The sequence below is a fragment of the Capricornis sumatraensis genome, chromosome 13, assembly GCF_032405125.1.
Source record: "Capricornis sumatraensis isolate serow.1 chromosome 13, serow.2, whole genome shotgun sequence".
NCBI lineage: Eukaryota > Metazoa > Chordata > Mammalia > Artiodactyla > Bovidae > Capricornis > Capricornis sumatraensis.
Window position 1 is genome coordinate 50164322 of NC_091081.1, and position 18638 is coordinate 50182959.

The 18638-nt window shown below is 41.6% G+C and overlaps 1 protein-coding gene across 1 annotated transcript; it reads right to left on the minus strand.

Annotated features, from left to right (window-relative positions):
- Positions 1-255: 255 nt before the first annotated feature.
- On the minus strand, positions 256-18401 carry C13H6orf163 (chromosome 13 C6orf163 homolog). The gene is made up of 5 exons (XM_068984796.1): positions 18254-18401; positions 14094-14188; positions 11700-11807; positions 5653-5855; positions 256-691 (listed from the first exon to the last, which is right to left on the minus strand). The coding sequence occupies exons 1-5, from the start codon at positions 18399-18401 to the stop codon at positions 256-258; spliced, it is 990 nt and encodes a 329-aa protein (XP_068840897.1).
- Positions 18402-18638: the final 237 nt, after the last annotated feature.

Consider the following 18638-nt stretch of genomic DNA (forward strand, 5'->3'; position numbering starts at 1 on the left):
ATGACTTAACCACTAAATTGCCAGGGAAGTACCACCTCCTAGTCCGTTTTGACCCCTCTCATTGTTATCTCTCCTCCATTAGACTTGGAGCCCATTGTAGCCTGAAATGTGTTTTTTAATATTTTGGTTTTCCATCAAAACGCTTACAGCTCAATAGTACCACGCACATAACTGGGGATCCATACATGGGTTTTGAATGAATTTATTTAGTTTTTCGAATTGTGTCTTTTGTAGTGAAATTTCAGATGAAGACTTTTAATCAGGAGTTGTTTGGTTCTCTGGAATAATAAGATTGGAAGGTGTTTTCTTTCTTTCTGGCAGAATAAAATCTGCATGTCCTGGCGAGAGCTTTGGAAATGTATAATTGATGTATTTCTGAAATGCTGCCCTGGTTTCCTGTAACTCTTCCTCCAGGAAGTCTTTCCAATTCGTCATAATTCCCAGTTGCTTCGCTATGGACAGCAGCTCCCCCTGAGTGTTAACCAGTTTGTCCATCACATTTCCAAGTTTGGCCTGATGTGTTTTCTCTGCTTCTTGAAGCACTTCCTGAACCTCTTCTTGCTTCTGCCTCTGAGTCATGCAATAGTAGATGTTCATTTCATGTTGTTTTTCCTTTATCAGTTGGTTCACGTTCTTCTTCTGATCCTTCACAACTGTGACACCAGAACTCATAAATTCCTCCATGGCCTTTCTACCAAAAAGAGTCAGAGTTGAATGTTAGTAGTTAGATGGATTACCCACTAAAAACCAAAAGATTTTGTCTCTCACCACAGATGGAGAAGACATGACTGCATGGTTTACATGAGTCCCAGTCTGAGATAGGCTGGTCAAGATGAGCTTTTGATTGGATGTTAACAATCAAAAAGTACTTTTCAGAGCAGGGAAGGAACACATGGATTTCCTCGCTGTGGGCTAGAGTGAAGCCACCAGTCTACTGACTAATGCTAACTTTAGGGAGTCCACCAAGGTCAGAAAATATGAATGGAGAGTTCTACAAAGATGAAGAAATAAGGTCAGAGCTCCAAAACCCTAGAGAAAGTATTTCTATATATCAACATAGCTATTCACCTTTAGTTAGAGAGCAGGAAACTATCTCACAGAGTGAGTTTAGCCTTCATTTTGATTCTATCTGAGCAATATTCTATGACAGCCAAACTTTTTGGTCTCAAGATCACTTTCACTCTTAAAATGACCAAGAAACCCAAAGAGCCTTTATTTATATCTATTGACCCTAACAGTTTCAAAAATTAAAGTCAGACATTTAATCAGCATTATAAATTCATGTGAAATATTGGATAAATTCATTAAATGTTAAAACAAAAAGCTTACCTTGTATGAAAAATTTTTTTTGTAAATCAAAAATCTTTTGATGAGAAAAGTGGCATCATTTTACATTTCTGTAAAATCCTTTATTGTCTGGCTAAATAGGAGAAAAGCTAGATTTTCATTTTGCTTCAATCTGTTGAGGTATCACACAACATAAAACCCTGGAAAATGCCACTATACACTCCTGAGATGGAGTGAAAAGACAAATCATGTCTTAATGTTATTAAGAAAATAGCTTTGACCTTAGTGTCCTACTACAGGATCTGGGATCATACTTTGAGAACCATTGCCGAACAAATTCATATGCCTCTGATTATAATGTATCTAAAGGAAATCAACCTTGAATATTCATTGGAAGGACTGATGCTGAAGATGAAGCACCAATACTCTGGCCACCTGATGTGAAGAGCCAACTCATTGGAAAAGACCCTGATGCTGGGAAAGATCAAAGGCAGGAGGAAAAGAGGATGACAGAGAATGAGATGGTTGGATGGCATCTCTGACTCAATAAACATAAATTTGGGCAAACTCTGGGAGACAGTGAAGGACGGGGAAGCCAGGTGTGCTGCAGTCCATGGGGTCTCAAAGAGGTGGACACGACTGTGACTGAACAAGAACAACAAGAGATCCAGAGTGGAATTCTAAACAGTGGGCTTCCTTAGCCGCTCAGCTGGTGAAGAACCCACCTGCAATGTGGGAGACACGGGTTCAATCCCTGGGTTGGGAAGATCCCCTGGAGAAGGGAAGGGAGTGGCTATCCATTCCAGTATTCTGGCCTGGAGAATTCCATGGACTGAATAGTCCATGGGGTTGCAATGAGTAGGACACGACTGAGTGACTTTCACATTCACTCCACATATTAGTTTCTGCAAATGTTCTAAAGAATGCTGGAATCTAGCAAAGTCTCTAAATGAGATCTGGTGTGCTGCAGAGTGGGTTCAGCTGACTGGAACAAATTTGAACCTTTGACAATTATTTGAAGAATGCCCACCGTGTGCCAGGCTCTCTTATAGGCACTAGGGACACATCAAAGAACAAAATGGACATTCTAGGTGGATATACTTACACAACAGGCACAGCAGTTTCCTAGTCTTAGTCAACTGGTTCAGTGAAAGATGGCCACTGAAAGTCTTCCACCTTTGAACTTCATGGAGGAAGGGGCCAAAGGTGGGCAAAAGTGAAGGAGTGAAGGAGGGAGCAGGAGGCTCAGGGGAGTGTGAGGAGAGACCCAGACGCTCCTTTAGGACGGGCAGAGTTCCTGAGATGGAGCGGAGGAGGCAGAGGGAGAGGAGAACCACCCTCCACTGCTTTGCACAACTCACTCAGGAGTTACTGTCTTCTCTAACTTTCTCCCCAAATCCTCTATTTTCTTCCTTCTCTACCTCACAATGACTTACAGCCTATGCAGGTAGGGAACCACTGAAATAGCCAAGTGCCTGGAGCCAGTGTGAGGAATCCCGCCCGTGACAAGGTCATAAGGAAAGAAGCTGACATACGCAAGGCGTGCTCAGACTTCAGGGGCCCCTCTGGAAATTCCTAAGCATGTACCCCAACAAAAATCTGCCAGTTTTTGTGCTCTGCTTTGCCACTCTTCTGACATTTTCTGGAAAAAGTCAATTCAGGGCTTTAGTCTTCTGCATTTGAAAGAGTGTTTCAATCCAAAAACCCCTCTGATGGCTTTCTAGCCTGCCTGCAGGACTCGTACAGCTGCGCATGTGATTGTTTGAGGCCTCCTGACCGCAGGAGGCACAGGAAGCTTAAAACATCCTAGGAATGTAGGAGCTTCCGAGGAGTCAAAATCTTTAGAATAGGACTGATTAAAAGTTTCATTTGTTGAGTCAATGCTTGCTGCTGAATTTTCATATCCTTTATTTTTAGATATAGTTGGTATATAGAAAAACAAGTAGTAGATCTGGTATTAGCAACATTAGATCTTTGAGTTAAGTACCTTCTTTATTATAACCCACTGCGCCTTTGTTCTATAGAGATGTAACTTTAGCGCTTTAAGGAGATGTAGATTAAAGAAACACACTTCAGGGGAAACAAAATTAACATTCATTAAGGAAGAGAGCCAAAAAGTGTTAACAAGCCTCTTGGCCAGAAGATAATGTAAATCACCTGAGACCTTTTGTATACAAAATGATATACGGAAAGAATCTGGGTTGCGAACGCTACATAATTTTGTGTTACCCATTGATCTCCATGTTTTATCAAAAGTATAAAAGGCCTTCTGAACAATAAAGGATGGGACCAGCTTCTCGGACCAGTTTCTCGGACTAGTCTCTCGGCCTGGTTTCTTGGGAATCTGGCTCCCCCCGTGTCTCTCTCTCTTCCCCTCCCTCTGCTCTTTACTTTAATTTCAGGCTGAATCTCCACCTGGGGCGCGGAGGCCCGCCAAGTCTACTTACTTGCCCTGGCTGTTAAGACCCGCGCGAAAGGGAGCCTAAGGTGAGGCACCCTTAGATATTCAAGCGGGCGCCGGTGGCCCAACGTAGATGGTGCAGATTCCTTGTCTGGAATTTTATTGGTCTTCCGCGTAAACCAAGCTATTCAGCCCTCTTCCTTCACTTAATCTTCTTACTACACTATAGTTTCTTAATCTAATCTTATATCAATCAATAAACAAGTCTTTCCACGCCAACGCCGTCCACCCTTCGAATTCCCTGGATCCACCGGGGCTGGACCCCGGCAGCCAAGGCTGCAGCCTTCATTCCTATTTATCTGTACTTCCTATAGGATTTTACTTATGGCTCTCTTCTAAACAGTTCTAACAAGGAAAGTTTGCCCATTAATTATATACAAATAGATTTGTTAATTCAAGCAGTGAAGCAAGAGACAAGTCCTAGACCAGGAGGCCAAACAGAGAGGTTTCAGTCTGGGTCCAGCTGTGTCAGCTACATGAGCTTGGGCAGGTCACTGAGCACCCAGAAACAGGTTTGGAACCTCCGGATATTTCTGATAATTACTAGGGCTCTTGAATGCTGACCTGTTAAAACTGGCCAAACTCATCAAATGTTCACTACATGTATAAAATGATTACTTTGGTATTTTTCACATATATATTAATAAGTGTATATGTGATCTGATTTATGTAAAAGTTACTTCAAATTATGCACATATATAAGGCAGTTCAGTTCAGTCACTCAGTCGTGTCAGACTCTTTGCGGCCCCATGGACCACAGCACGCCAGGCCTCCCTGTCCATCACCAACTCCCGGAGTTCACTCAGACTCATGTCCATCGAGTCAGTGATGCCATCCAGCCATCTCATCCTCTGTCGTCCCCTTATCCTCCTGCCCTCAATCCCTCCCAGCATCAGGGTCTTTTCCAATGAGTCAGCTCTTCACATCAGGTGGCCAAAGTATTGAAGTTTCAGCTTCAACATCAGTCCTTTCAATGAGCACTCAGGACTGATTTCCTTTAGGATGGACTAGTTGGATCTCCTTGCAGTCCAAGGGACTCTCAAGAGTCTTCTCCAACACCATAGTTCAAAAGCATCAATTCTTTAGTGCTCAGCTTTCTTTATAGTCCAACTTTCACATCCATACATGACCACTGGAAAAACCATAGCCTTGATGAGATGGATCTTTGTTGGCAAAGTAATGTCTCTGCTTTTTAATATGCTGTCTAGGTTGGTGATAACTTTCCTTCCAAGGAGTAAGTGTCTTTTAATTTCATGACTGCAGTCACCATCTGCAGTGATTTTGGAGTAAATATATCAAAAGAACAAGGAAGGATACTGAACTACATTCTCTTAAACGATTGTCTCTGAGAGACAGTGGGCAGGAAGCAGGGAGTCAGGACTTAGTAAATTTTGCTCTCTCTGTATTTCTAGAAGCTCAACTTTGTTTATAGCATTATGACTTGTGTAAAAAGAAAGAGACCAAAAGTAACACATCCACAGTAGTGTACCATGTGGGCCAGAGGATGTGAAGACTGTTATGTGTTTGTGGAAAAACATTTCTTAATACCTTGCCTCCCCTACAATTGGAGATATGGAATGAAAAGCACAATTTTTAGGGCAGTAGTTACCTTGCAAGATAGGAGGAGAGGAAACAAAGGTGGTTGAGGAAGAATATGGGACTTTACAATCCGCTCAAAAGGCTGGTAGGCCCTTGAGTATTCGTGTTATTTTTCTTTACATCACACACACACACACACACACACACTACAATATACTATATACTGTTCCCCATGTTTGATATATTCTGTAATAAAAATGTAAAAACACAGAAAGTAGGAAGTATCTTTGGCATCCACCCTATCCTCTTTCCAAGCTGATTCTGACAGGGGACGCACTGATTTGCAGGGGCGCTCCCTGGAGTACCTTCTCTGAGACTGGATCTCTTCCTGGGCAATGAGCCTCTCCTGCTCTCGCGCTTCCTGCACAGCCTGGACCTTCTCGCGGTGGCACTCCATCATGATCCTTTGGATCCTGTGGACCATGCGCTGCTCGGCAGCCAAGTGTTCTCGCTGCAGTTCTTCTTCCACGTTTTTATGCAATTGCATCTTGGTCCTAATTGCCATTTCCTTAAACAACAGGAAAACCAGGTTTAGATGCTAAAGCTTTGATATTTGAAAATGAATACTAAGAGGTTATTCAGATCATAATTTATCTGCCTGATGGAATATACACCGATTAAGCCTGATGATTTAAGAGTGTATAAAAATAAGAAGCAGATCCACAGATATAGAGATCAAACAAATAAGTTACCAGTGGGGAGAGGGAAGGGGGAAGGGGGGATATAAGGGTGGGGAGAAAAGCAGGATTTTTATGGGGTTGTATGAAATCAAGTGTGTGAAACTTTTGAAAATTGTAAAGCACGATAGAATTTAAAGAATTTTTCATTCAATACAAAAAGAATTGTTTAGAAAAGTGAAGGAATACTGAAAAAGATAATTTAAAAAAACTTGGGAGGTAGTGGTTGGGAGGGAGGCTCAAGAGGGAGGAGATATATATACATACATATATAGTTATGACTGATTTGCTTTGTTTCATGGCAGAAACCAAAACAACATTATAAAGCAATTATCTCCCAATTAAAAAGAAAAACTGAAATGGTATGTGTATACCGTGGAATATTATTAATATACAGCTATTGAAAAGGAAAGAAAAGGAGTATATACTATATGGGAAACATAATGATGCTAGGTAAAACCAGAAATGTGCAAACTATATGGCATAAGTATGTATACTATAGCTGTTGTTCAGATGCTAACTCATGTCTGCCTGTTTTGCAATCCCCTGGACTGTAGCCCACCAGGCTCCTCTCTCCATGGGACTTCCCAGGTAAGAATACTAGAATGGGTTGCCATTCCTTCTCCAGGGGAATCTTTCCAACCCAGGGATCAAACCCACGTCTCCTGCATTGGCAGGCGGACTCTTTATCACTGAGCCACCAGGGAAGCCCAAGTATATACATAGATAATATTGAAAAGGAATATGCAAAAGGAAGAGTAATTGAGTCATGGTCATTTTTTGATTCTTCAAATATTCTATAGCATTCTATTATCTTTATCCATGATTAGAAATACAGACTACAATTCTGCTTTAGGAAGTCAGTCCTGGAAAGTGGCAGAAATAATGACCAGGAGAGTCTCTTGGGTAGGAGGGGACCTGAGCAAGCAGTCCACAGGATGGCAGTCTCAGGAAGCTGCCTGCATGCCCTCACTGTCCTTCTGGAGTATTCCAGCTCATTCACTTTGAGGGGCCCATCCTCAGTCACAAAGGAGACAGGAACAAGTGTTCCACCACTTGTTCCTGTAGAAGGACCTATGGAGCCTTCAGCTAGGTAAAGACAGGGGACACTTGTCAAACCAGGACTAGGGACTTCCCTGGCGATCCAGTGGTTAAGACTCCATGCTTCCAATGCAGGAGGCGCAGATTCGATCCTTGGTCCAGGAATAAGATCCCACATGCTGTGCAGCATGGCCAAAAGATAAAAAAAACAAAAACAAAACAGGACTTGAGGTCAACAGGCTCTCAAGGGAAACCCTGTATCCCTGGAAGTGCCCAACGAAGTCATGGTGTGCCAGGCACAGTGCTGGGCCCACTGCTCCAAGCAGGAGGCTGGAATTCCATCCTCGGGACTCACTGCCTACTGGAGGAGACCCAAACCACTGTTCTAAAAGAAATACCTACCAGAAAGGAGGGGCAGTTAATTCTCTGCAGTTGTTTCAAAACTTTTATTTAAAGGGAAATGTGTATCTCTATTTTAGGGATAAGAGAGAACATACAGAAATTAAGTTGTTCAATATTCTGTAATAACCTAAATGAGAAAAGAATTTGAAAAACAATAGATCCATGTGTCAATATATGTACAACTGAATCACTTTGCAGTACACCTGAAACTAATACAACATTGCTGATCAACTATGCTCCAATATAAAATAAAATTTTTTAATGTAAAAACAAAACAAACAAAAAAGAAATTAAGTTATTTCACAGAGTGAGTCATTGGAAGAACTAGGACCAGAAAGCAGGATTCTCACCCACTAGTTTCTCACTTCATTGCATGCTGTGATGCTGGGGTCTTTCCAGAAATTCATCAGTGTGTTTTCATTCCAGAAACTCTGCCCAGTCTTATCAGACAGTACAGTAAGTTTCCTCCCTCCCCTCGAACTCCTCCCCACCTCCCAGAGACAATTTCTGAGCAGAGTATGGAAGGTTCTGCTGTGGGTAGTAAGTCTAAATCTCTATCTTGTAGTCAGAGGCTGCTGTTGAACATCTTAGGGGATATTTCAACTTCTTAGGTATCATTTCTGGGTTTTCAAGTACATTTTCAGCAACTGAGATTGACGAATGGTTGCGCCTTATAAAGATGATGTATTACCATAATACATTTCTATTTGAATCACAGAACTTAAAAAGGATACCTCCACCCTTTATTTTGACTGGGTTCTGAATTTAACTCAGATAATGAAATTCTGTTTCTCTTTCATGTAATGATTTAGTGAAACTGAAATCATTTTACGGTATCACATAGCATGTCCAATAGCTATTTAAAGCTACAAAAAATAATGACCTACTGTTTGGCAGTGTTCCTATTCAACAGAAAGCCTTCCAGTCAAATTACTTTTATTGAAGTGCATTTTGAGAGAATGGGCGTCTATTGTGAGATAAGAGACAGCCTGGCCAAATCTTGACTGCAGACGTGTCACAGACCTTTCTTCATGCCACCATGTCTCCCTCAGGAGAAGTTTCTCTCACGCGTCACAGGCAGGAAGATCTTGGGCCTTAATCTGTCTTTAGCTGGGGGACATGGTGATTTGCAGCACTTTCCTCTTTGAACTGACTGTCGGAAAGCTCAAAGGCCCAGCTGTGATAACAGCACAGACCTCATGGCTACTGACATTTCTGAGTCTTGGATTCACACCTGACTTCGTATTTCCTCTTCTCATTTTCCCTTAGCTTCTATTTTCTTATTTACTTTTTAATATTACTGTATTTGAGTAAGACAATATTAGCACTTTTTCAGAATGCTATCTGTCCATTGGACAAGACCTGGAAATTTGGTTTCACAGCAATTCACCTAAAACTTATCCCAAATTCTTATCATCACAGGAGAGCAGTAACTGGTGAGCTCTATGTATCAGAATGCAAGGCTATTTGGTGCTAGAAATTGGTTTTCTGCTCTCTGTACTGGTAATCTCAAACTTTCTTAGGCATGAGAAGCACATGGTTAAAAACACTGTCAGTGACTCTGTAGGACAGGTAGGACCAGGAATCTGTAGAAAGGGAGACTCTAGGGAGGTGGTTCAGAGGCACCCCCTGAGAAGCAATAATGAGGTCTATGTCTGGGGACCCTACAGCTGAAACAACACTATGTACTCCACTTAGACAAATCTTCATTATATGAAAAAAAGTCACTAAAACTTTTATTGAATAATTTGGAAAGGCCAACCTCCCTGTAACTGTTCCCCTTAAATTGTCTTAGGACTTCTATTTTAACGCTAAGTGCATTAACTCAACCCAAAGACTATATGTGCGTGTGTGCATGGTTAGTCATGTCTGAGTCTTTGTGACCCTGTGGACTGTAGTCTGCCAGGCTCCTCCGCCCATGGGATTCTCCATGCAAGAATACTGGAGAGGGTTGCCATTTCCTGCTCCAGGGGATCTTCCTGACCCAGGGATCGAACTCGCATCTCCTGTGTCCCCTGCATTGGCAGGCGGATCCTTTACTACTGAGCCACCAAAGATTATATGTGATAAAGTGAAGTTGCTCAGTCGTGTCCGACTCTTTGCGACCCCGTGGACTGTAGCCTAAGAGGCTCCTCTGTCCACAGAATTTTCCAGGCAAGAGTACTGGATTGGGTTGCCATTTCCTTCTCCAGGGGATCTTCCCAACCCAGGGATTGAACCTGGGCCTCCCACATTGCGGGCAGACACTTTACCATCTGAGCCACCTGGGAAGCCCCTAAAGACTATATGGGGTACCACCAACTGACTTAACGCAAGACTGGGATGTGAGCTCCTGGAAACAGGGATCACATCTAAGTTACCTTGTTTTGTCACAACCTAATGCCAGCAGTGATGTTTAAAATGTCTGTCCTCTGGTTGAAGCACAGAGCTGGGACATAAGGCCCCCACGCACATGGAAATGGTTACCCCTTGAAATTTTTGGTTGGGGAAGTCCAGGGTGGGCTTGGGGATGGTGATCAATCAACGGATAGAGAAGTATTTCACTGTTCAAGAGCCAGTGTGGCCGTTCTGTCCCTGCTGGGTGAGCAGCAGGCCTCTCCAGATATGCTATAAACGCTCCTCCTGTTTTGAACTGAAATCAAGGATGGGCAGTGATCCACTGCAGCCAGGCCCCCAGGGACCATGGCCCCTGGTGTCGGGTAGCGAGGGCCACCACGCTTCAGTAGCCCTGGGATGGAGGTCTCTTCCCTACTAGCAAGTTTTCCGAGGGCAAGCATGGTCCATTTAATCTCCCTAGTACAGAGCTGATCAATGACAGGTGTGCGTGGCGTTAACAATGGACAAATGGGCCTGTGGTCCCTGAACTGTTTATGAGTTATGTTCTTGCTGAATGAGGCCAAACTGCGGCCACACTTCTGTTGCTTTCCCTCCAGCCTCTGCCCAGGAATCATTACCTTGCACCGTGTCCTGTCCTTCCCATGACCCCCATGTGAAAGGAGTGCTGTGTGCTTTTCCTTTGAGCAGCTTGTGGACTGAACTGTGTGAGGAACCCTGGGGCTCTGCCTTGATAGTTTACTAACTACCCCAAGTTGTGCAGTCATGTAATAGTACCAGGTACAGCCTGCAAAGAGTTTCCCTCGTTGTGAGACTTCTGATCCTGCAGGAAATACCTGAGAAACAGCCCAGGGGTCTCCCTTATCACTGCAGTAAATGCAAATTTAGGGAAAAGGATGCAATCAGAGAGCCTGCTTCCTCTGTCCAGCCCGCTTTCGCACTTACAAAGTCACGGCACCACACTGGCCCCAGGATAATGGTGGTAGTGAGTCAGATGTGCCCTCGTAGGGACTACAGGAGTGTGGTGACCAGACATTTAACGAGTAATCAATCCTCTCATCTATGCACCTACATCAGTGCTGGGTGGGGATGCTGTGAAAGAGGGCGGGGTGACAAGCACAGGGTATGGCTGTCAGCACAGAGCTGGCGGGGTAAGGCTTCCCTTGACCAGTGATTCTGGGTGTCTGATGAAGTGCAGGAAGCACATGCTGACAAGGTCTTCAAGGTGGGAAAGAGGGTGGTGAGTACAGGTTTGAGGATCCAGAGAAAGGGCAGTAAGAGGAGGAGAGCCAGCGATAAGAGATGTGGAGACTGACAGGCAGGGGTGCCTCCTTCATGTCTAACCCCATAAAGGTTTGGGCTCACCCAAGGCCATTCATTATGGTTCATTACATCAAAGGGATTCTCCTGCACCCAATCATCGCTCTTGCCATAAAGTCCAGGATTTCTTCTGTAAAAATCCTGGGCCTCCCAACCAATCTCCATAAAATACTCATCTAGACTTTATGTATGATTGTTTTTCTTCCATTCCCTTGTCAGAGCTTTTTACGAACTTAAGTACTTCTTAAAAGACAACAAACAGGCCACTATAAAAACCTGTAAATCTCAGGAGACAAGTGGACACAGCAGGGGAAGACGAGGGTGAGATGAGTTGGGAGAGTAGCAATGATAGATACACACTACCATGTGTAAAACAGCCAGCTAGCGGGAAGCTGCTGCACAGCATAGGAAAGTCGGTTTGGGGCTCTATGATGGCCTAGAGGGCTGGGATGGGGGATGGATGGGAGGGAGGCTCAAGGAGGGGATATATGTATACTTAGAGATGATTCATGTCGTGCAGCAGGAACTAACACAAAACTGTAAAGCAGTTATACCCGAATAATGATTTTTTTAAAAACCTTTAACTCTTTTTCATGTTCCTCTTTCAGAAACTGGATTTGCATTTTGTACATATCATTTGCTTCTTTGAGGGCTTTCTTCACTGCTTGTCTTTGGCGTTCATCGGCCTTTGAAAGAGAGTTCATTTATTTGTTAATATACATCAGGTTTTCATGTTTAATGAAAATTAGCCACCACCATGGGGCCCCACTAATTGGCTCTATTCCAATCTCAGACCTCCCACAGCACACTGCTGTCTCAGGCAGAGATGTCCCTAACACAGCCCTGGCCCCTGGCTAACATTACTGTCTCAGGAGCTGCCCAGGAGAGCTTTACTGCAGGCTGCTGGGTGGTCTTTTTAATTTGGCACTCTATTTCTTGTTGACTAACTATCAAAGTAATGTAGGTTCATCCAAGAAATTATGGAAAATACAGAGAAGTAGAAAAATGTACAAAGTCAGAAATTTGCTGAGAAGGGAGGTTGAGTATCACCCCAGATCCCCTGCATTTAGTTCAGTTCAGTTCAGTTGCTCAGTTGTGTCCGACTCTTTGCAATCCCATGGACTGTAGCACGCCAGGCCTCCCTGTCCATCACCAACCCCCGGAGTCTACTCAAACTCATGACCATTGAGTCGGTGATGCCATCCAACAATCTCATCCTCTGTTGTCCTCTTTCCCTCCTGCCTTCAATCTCTTCCAGCATCAGGGTCTTTTCCAATAAGTCAGTTCTTCACATCAGGTGGCCAAAGTATTGAAGTTTCAGCTTCAACATCAGTCCTTTCAATGAACACTAAGGACTGATCTCCTTTAGGATGGACTGGTTGGATCTCCTTGCAGTCCAAGGGACTCTCAAGAGTCTTCTCCAACATCACAGGTCAAAAGCAACAATTCTTCAGCACTCAGCTTTCTTCACAGTCCAACTCTCGCATCCATATATGACTACCAGAAAAACCATAGCTTTGACTAGACGGACCTTTGTAGGCAAAGTAATATCTCTGCTTTTTAACATGCTGTCTAGGTTGGTCACAGCTTTTCTTCCAAGGAGCAAGCGTCTTTTAATTGCATGGCTGCAATCACCATCTGCAGTGATTCTAGAGCCCAAAATAATAAAGTTTGTCACTGTTTCCACTGTTTCCCCATCTATTTGTCATGAAGTGATGGGGTCAGCTGTCAAGATCTTCATTTTCTGAATGTTGAGTTTTAAGCCAACTTTTTCACTCTCCTCTTTCACTTTCATCTGGAGGCTCTTTAGTTCTTCACTTTCTGCCGTAAGGGTGGTTTCATCTGCATATCTGAGGTTACTGATATTTCTACTGGCAATCTTGATTCCAGCTTGTGCTTCTTCCAGCCCAGTATTTCTGCATATAAGTTAAATAAGCAGGGTGTCCCCTGCATCAGGGTCTTCAGAAAGATGTTCCATTATTTTATTTGAAAAGAATGCCCAGAACATTAGATAAACTTATATTTAAATTGTACATTATTCACAAAAGCATTCTCTTGTATTAGGGAATATGATTAATGGCTCACAGTCAATTTAAATTATATTATTATTGATAAGGATAAATGACTATAAAGACTTTTATATCTATTACCCTTCACACTGAAGCATTTTGTACTTTTGGAGAACTTTCATACAAAGCTTTTGCTGAAACTAACACTGGACAATTCCAATACTCTTTGCTATGATGTATATATTATAGAGAAACTGAGAAATAACTTCTAAGCTCTGTGGCTTATCCTGCTCTCAAGGAGTGTTAATCCTCTTTAGGGAAGTCACGTATAGCCTTTTCTTTATTTCTGGAAGAAATGCGGCTGGAGGATAGAGGTTTGGCTTTATTGAAGTGTCTGGGATCTGACCGTGAGCTCCAAGGCACTCAGATTGCTCCCATGGCCTTCAGCAGTCATGTGGACAAGGTGTCACATCTTGGAGCAAAGAGGAGCTGGGAGAGGGTTGAAAAAGAGACTTAGCTATGATGCAATTTTTGGAAAAAAAGCCACTTGGGGTATTACACGCTGCACAAATGGATGGTCTACATATTAAATATTAAGCAATAATAAACAATTATCAACAAGAATGTCTTTTTTTGAAGTTTTAATTCAATGAGAATAAAGGGAGCCAGAGTCATCCACATGCAGGGGCAATTTAAAAGGATGGAAGCTCCTGATGATTTCTGCTTCTTACTCAGCATCTATGTGTGCTGGGCACGTCATTTCATTGAACTTTCTCAACAATTCTAGAGAGTATTATTATTCCTCTTTCACATTTGAAGATGCCAAGACTACAGAGCTGAAGAACCTGCCCCACAGATGACCAGCATTCAAAGTCAGCCCTGCCTGACTCCACTCTTTCATACAAACCCTCAAAGAGAAAGAACTGCCAAGAGGCATGCAGGCTGATTTCCGGTTTCCTTTACCTTAGCCCATATGTCAGCTTCTGCCTGTGCAATACGTTCTTTGAGTGCATCCTCTTGAAACTGCTCTTCCTTATTCAGAATATCTTTCCCAATATCTGCGGAGTGGAAGAGGAAAAAACATCACATATATCCACGGACTGTATCTGGGCTTTCTTTTTCACGGCTATCAAGTTATTTACTAAAGTCATCTAAGAGATCCTTTGGGGAAATTTCAATCTCTAAAGATTCCAGTGAAAGAGGGAAGTTATTCCCCCAACTGATTAGGAAGGAGCTCACAGCACGGTTAGACCTGGATGGACTCACTCCCCTTCACCACAACCCACACTTCTAGTCATTGTTCAGTCACTCAGTCATGTCTGATTCTTTGCTGCCCCATGGACTGCAGCTCCCGGAGCTTGCTCAAACTCATGTCCACTGAGTTAGTGATGCCATCCAGCCATCTCATCCTCTGTCGTCCCCTTCTCCTCCCGCCTTCAATCTGTCCCACCATCAGGATCTTTTCCAATGAGCCAGCTCTTCACATCAGGTGCCCAAAGTATAGCAACTTCAGCATCAGTCCTTCCAATGAATATTCAGGATTGAATTCCCTTAGGATTGATTGGTTTGGACTCCTTGCAGTCCAAGGGACTCTCAAGGGTCTTCTCCAACACCACAGTTCAAAAGCATCAATACTTCAGCGCTCAGCCTTCTTTATGGTCCAACTCTCACATTCACACATGACTACTGGAAAACCATAGCTTTGACTAGATGTAACTCTGTTGGCAAAGTAATGTTTCTGCTTTTTAATACACTGCCCAGGTTTGCCATAGCTTTTCTTCCAAGGAGCAAACGTCTTTTAATTTCATGGCTGCAGTCACCATCTGCAGTGATTTTGGTGCCCAAGAAAATTAAGTCTGTCACTTTATTTTAGATGAGGAAACAGTGACAGACTTTATTTTCTCCTTCTGGTAACAGGACTCACTTTCCTCATGAACTTCCTCCCTCACCTGTTCTGGGATTGCCAATCACAGCAGCCAATCTGCTTGGCCCATCACATGCTCCCCACCTTCCAGGCCCCGTTAACTGGAGCACAGACTCAACCCTGGGCAAACACACTCTTTCCCTTATTTTATATAAGGCTATAAGGAGATCAGAGCTCTTTTCCTCTAAGGTTTCTAAGCTGGAGATATTAAGGTGATTAGAGCAGTTTGGAACCACTTCCACTCCTTTCTCAGTTGCTGGAGTAAGCTTGGCTGCACTGGTAAAACAACTAAGCCAATGCATGGAGACAGCAAGTGTGGACAGACTGACAGCCCTGGTACCAGATCCCTCTTGGGCACCACTGTTATAAGGGTCAAGAAACCCTCCTTTATAAATAGCCTAGTCTGAGTTGTGTTTCTGTCACCTGCAACTGAAATACATATTAGTTGGCATTGATTTAACAGTCTTTGCTACTAGATTATCAGTGAGTCTAAAAGTATAAAGCAGTGAATACTATGAGGAGGATGGACATATACTACACAGGCCCAACATTGTATAGAGATAATTATGAAAGATTTAGAAAGCAATCGGACTAAGCATGGACTGGCAAAGTTTTGCACTTCATAAAAATGTGATACAAGTGTGGGCTGCTATTATCCTTTTTTATACTTAAGTTCCAGTACTTTGTATTAGTCGTTCTCCACTCTAATTGCACAACAGGATCCCTAAATAGCTTTTTTTAAATGGTGAAAAAAGGAACACACTATTAATATGAAGAATGACTTGGATCTTAAGGGAATGCTGAGTGAAGAAAGCCGATTTCAAAGTTATATACTGTATGATTATACACACACACACACACAGGGTATATAGAGAGAATATAGTATATTATATATATATATGTTTTATATATAAAACATTGTCAAAGAGCTTTAATTATAGTGACTGAGGACAGATTAGTGGTTGCCAGGAGTTTAAATGAGGAGGTATTAAGAGGTAACATGAGCCAGTTTCTCTGTGGTGAAGAAATATTTCTGTGTTATGATTGTAGTGATGGTTACATGAATTTACGTGATAAATTTAATAAAACTACACACCAAGGAAAAAAGAACAAATAAGGTCTGTACCTAACTTAACAGTATCGCTCCAACACCAATTTCCTGGTTTTGACAATGTACCAGTGTTATGTAAGGCATCAATGACAGAACCTGGTTGGGAACTCTGTTCTATTTTTAAAATGTGTCAGTCTTCAACTATTTCCAAATAAAAACCTATTAAATATATAAAAAAACATTGGAAAAATTTTTTTAAAGGCCACATGCTGAGGGCCAATTCTGAAGGTTCTAATTTAGTGGGTCTGTGTTGGATTAGTATTGTAATAGGGAAGAACAAACCTGACTCCCTATTAGATGTTTTCATTTACTTTAACCTTTGTATTCAATTCGTTTTGCTTAGAGTGAAAAATGTTGCATCTAGCCTGAAATATACAGGGTAGCCTGCTCTCAAGGTTCTGACCTTTAAAGGTATAACACTTTTCCATTCATGTAGAGCCAAGAAGTTGCAGAACAGAGAATAAGATTTGTCTTGCTGGAGGTTTACAGGAACATCATGAACTGACCCATAATGGACAACTGCAAAAACAAAGGATTCCTGCAGGAAGAAGTCTGCAACAACCAACCCATCTCTCCTCCCCTTTTAATATGAAAAATGCCTGCATTCTGAAAGGGCTAAGAAGGTTCTTTGGTACATTAATCTGCCATCTCTGCTTGCTGGCTTTCTGAATAAAGTCGTTCTTCTTTGCCCCAACAACTCATCTCCTGATTCATTGGCCTGTCATGCAGTGAGTAGAATGAATTTGGACTTCATAACAGTATTAAATCCAATGAAGTTTGTGTTTGGATTTAAAAGTTCTGTAGAACACTGCCAATGTTGAGAACTACTTTCTGCAATACTTATTAGCATTTATACATGTTTTAATTTATCCACTTAATGTTTTGATTCAGATATACTAGGAAGCATAAGGAATCAACCAAAAAAAGCATATCTAAAAATGGATATCCACTGTTCTGGGTGTAAAAAGCCCAATCATTATAGAAATTATAATTAATAAGTCACACTAAACAGTTATTAAAAGTTAAAATCAGTAATCAGTTTTGGTATTGATATTTTTGGAGGATGACCCCAATTTGATCTCCCTCTACATTTTAGTTTTTTTTCAAAACACTCTCCATTCTATAGCTTCTTACATTTTCAAAGATCAGGAGTAAAATTTAATCACCACTAACTTAACACGTTAAAGACAGGATTTAAGAGTACTTAGGAAAACACTTCCAAGGCGTAAAACCTGACTGAAAACCTGACAGGAATGAGGAGAAAAGGAAACCTGTAATTAAAATTTGATTTGCTTATTAGGAGTGCATATATAGGGGGAAGAGATAAATTAGGAATTTGGGGATAACAGATAATACTATTATATATAAAATAGATAAGCAAAGACCTACTATATGGCACAGGGAACTATATTCAATATCTTATAACCTATAATGGATAATAATCTGAAAGAGAACATATATACATATATAATTTAATATAAAATATATTAAATATAATACATATATATATATAACTGAATCACTTTCCTGTACACCTGAAACATCATAAATCAGCTATACTTAAAATGTTTTTAAATATAAAAGGAGGACTTAAAAGATAAAACAAGAAGTGTATACACAGTACATATTCTCATGCTATTTATAATCTATTTTATGTCACCACTACTAACAAAGAACAGTTTCTTTCATCTGTTTATTAAGGTGTTACTTAGAGATATTTCTGTCCTATGTGTATGGAGTGCCCAAGGATGGGCGAGGGCAAAAAGAACTTCAAGTTATTATTATGTGCCAGGCTTTAGAACAGGTATGAATATTTCATTAAAGCCTCAAAAGAAACCTGTAAGAAAAGTATTATATTAACATCCCTGTTTACATATAAGGAAACAGATTGAGAGGCTAAGTATCCTGTCAAGGCACACAACTGGAAAGTGGAGAAGCAGGATTTCAACCCATATTCTTCTCATGCCAAACACACATATCTGCAGGACAAGGAGCTTTGATTAGGAGAGCCGATCAAAGTCTATACAACAAGAATGACATACGATGCTATGAAACATTAGGACAAAGAAAGCCGGCAAAGTCACTTACCCAGTATATCTTTGTGAGTATAAAACCGTGTCTTAAATGGCTTGTATTCATGGATCCGTTTGAAGGTTTCCCCAAAAGGGGCTGGTGGAATTATCTTATTACAAACAGCACAGCAAATAAAGTTTGTATAATTTGGATTTCTGATCATAATTAAAGTTGTCTTTTACTATGTACAATTAAAATACTCAGGATTAGGAAAAGTAGTTTTAAGAAAAGTTCAAGTTTGAGAAAGCAGAAGAGATTCAAGGTTTGAAGACAATGCTAGAGGCTTGTCAGGATTAAATGATTCACCATGATTAGGAAGTGGTTATATGCCTAGTGGTGAAGAATGGTACTGAAAGCTTCTGCCCATAGAAGGTCTGGGCACTGGATTTGGGAAGATTTA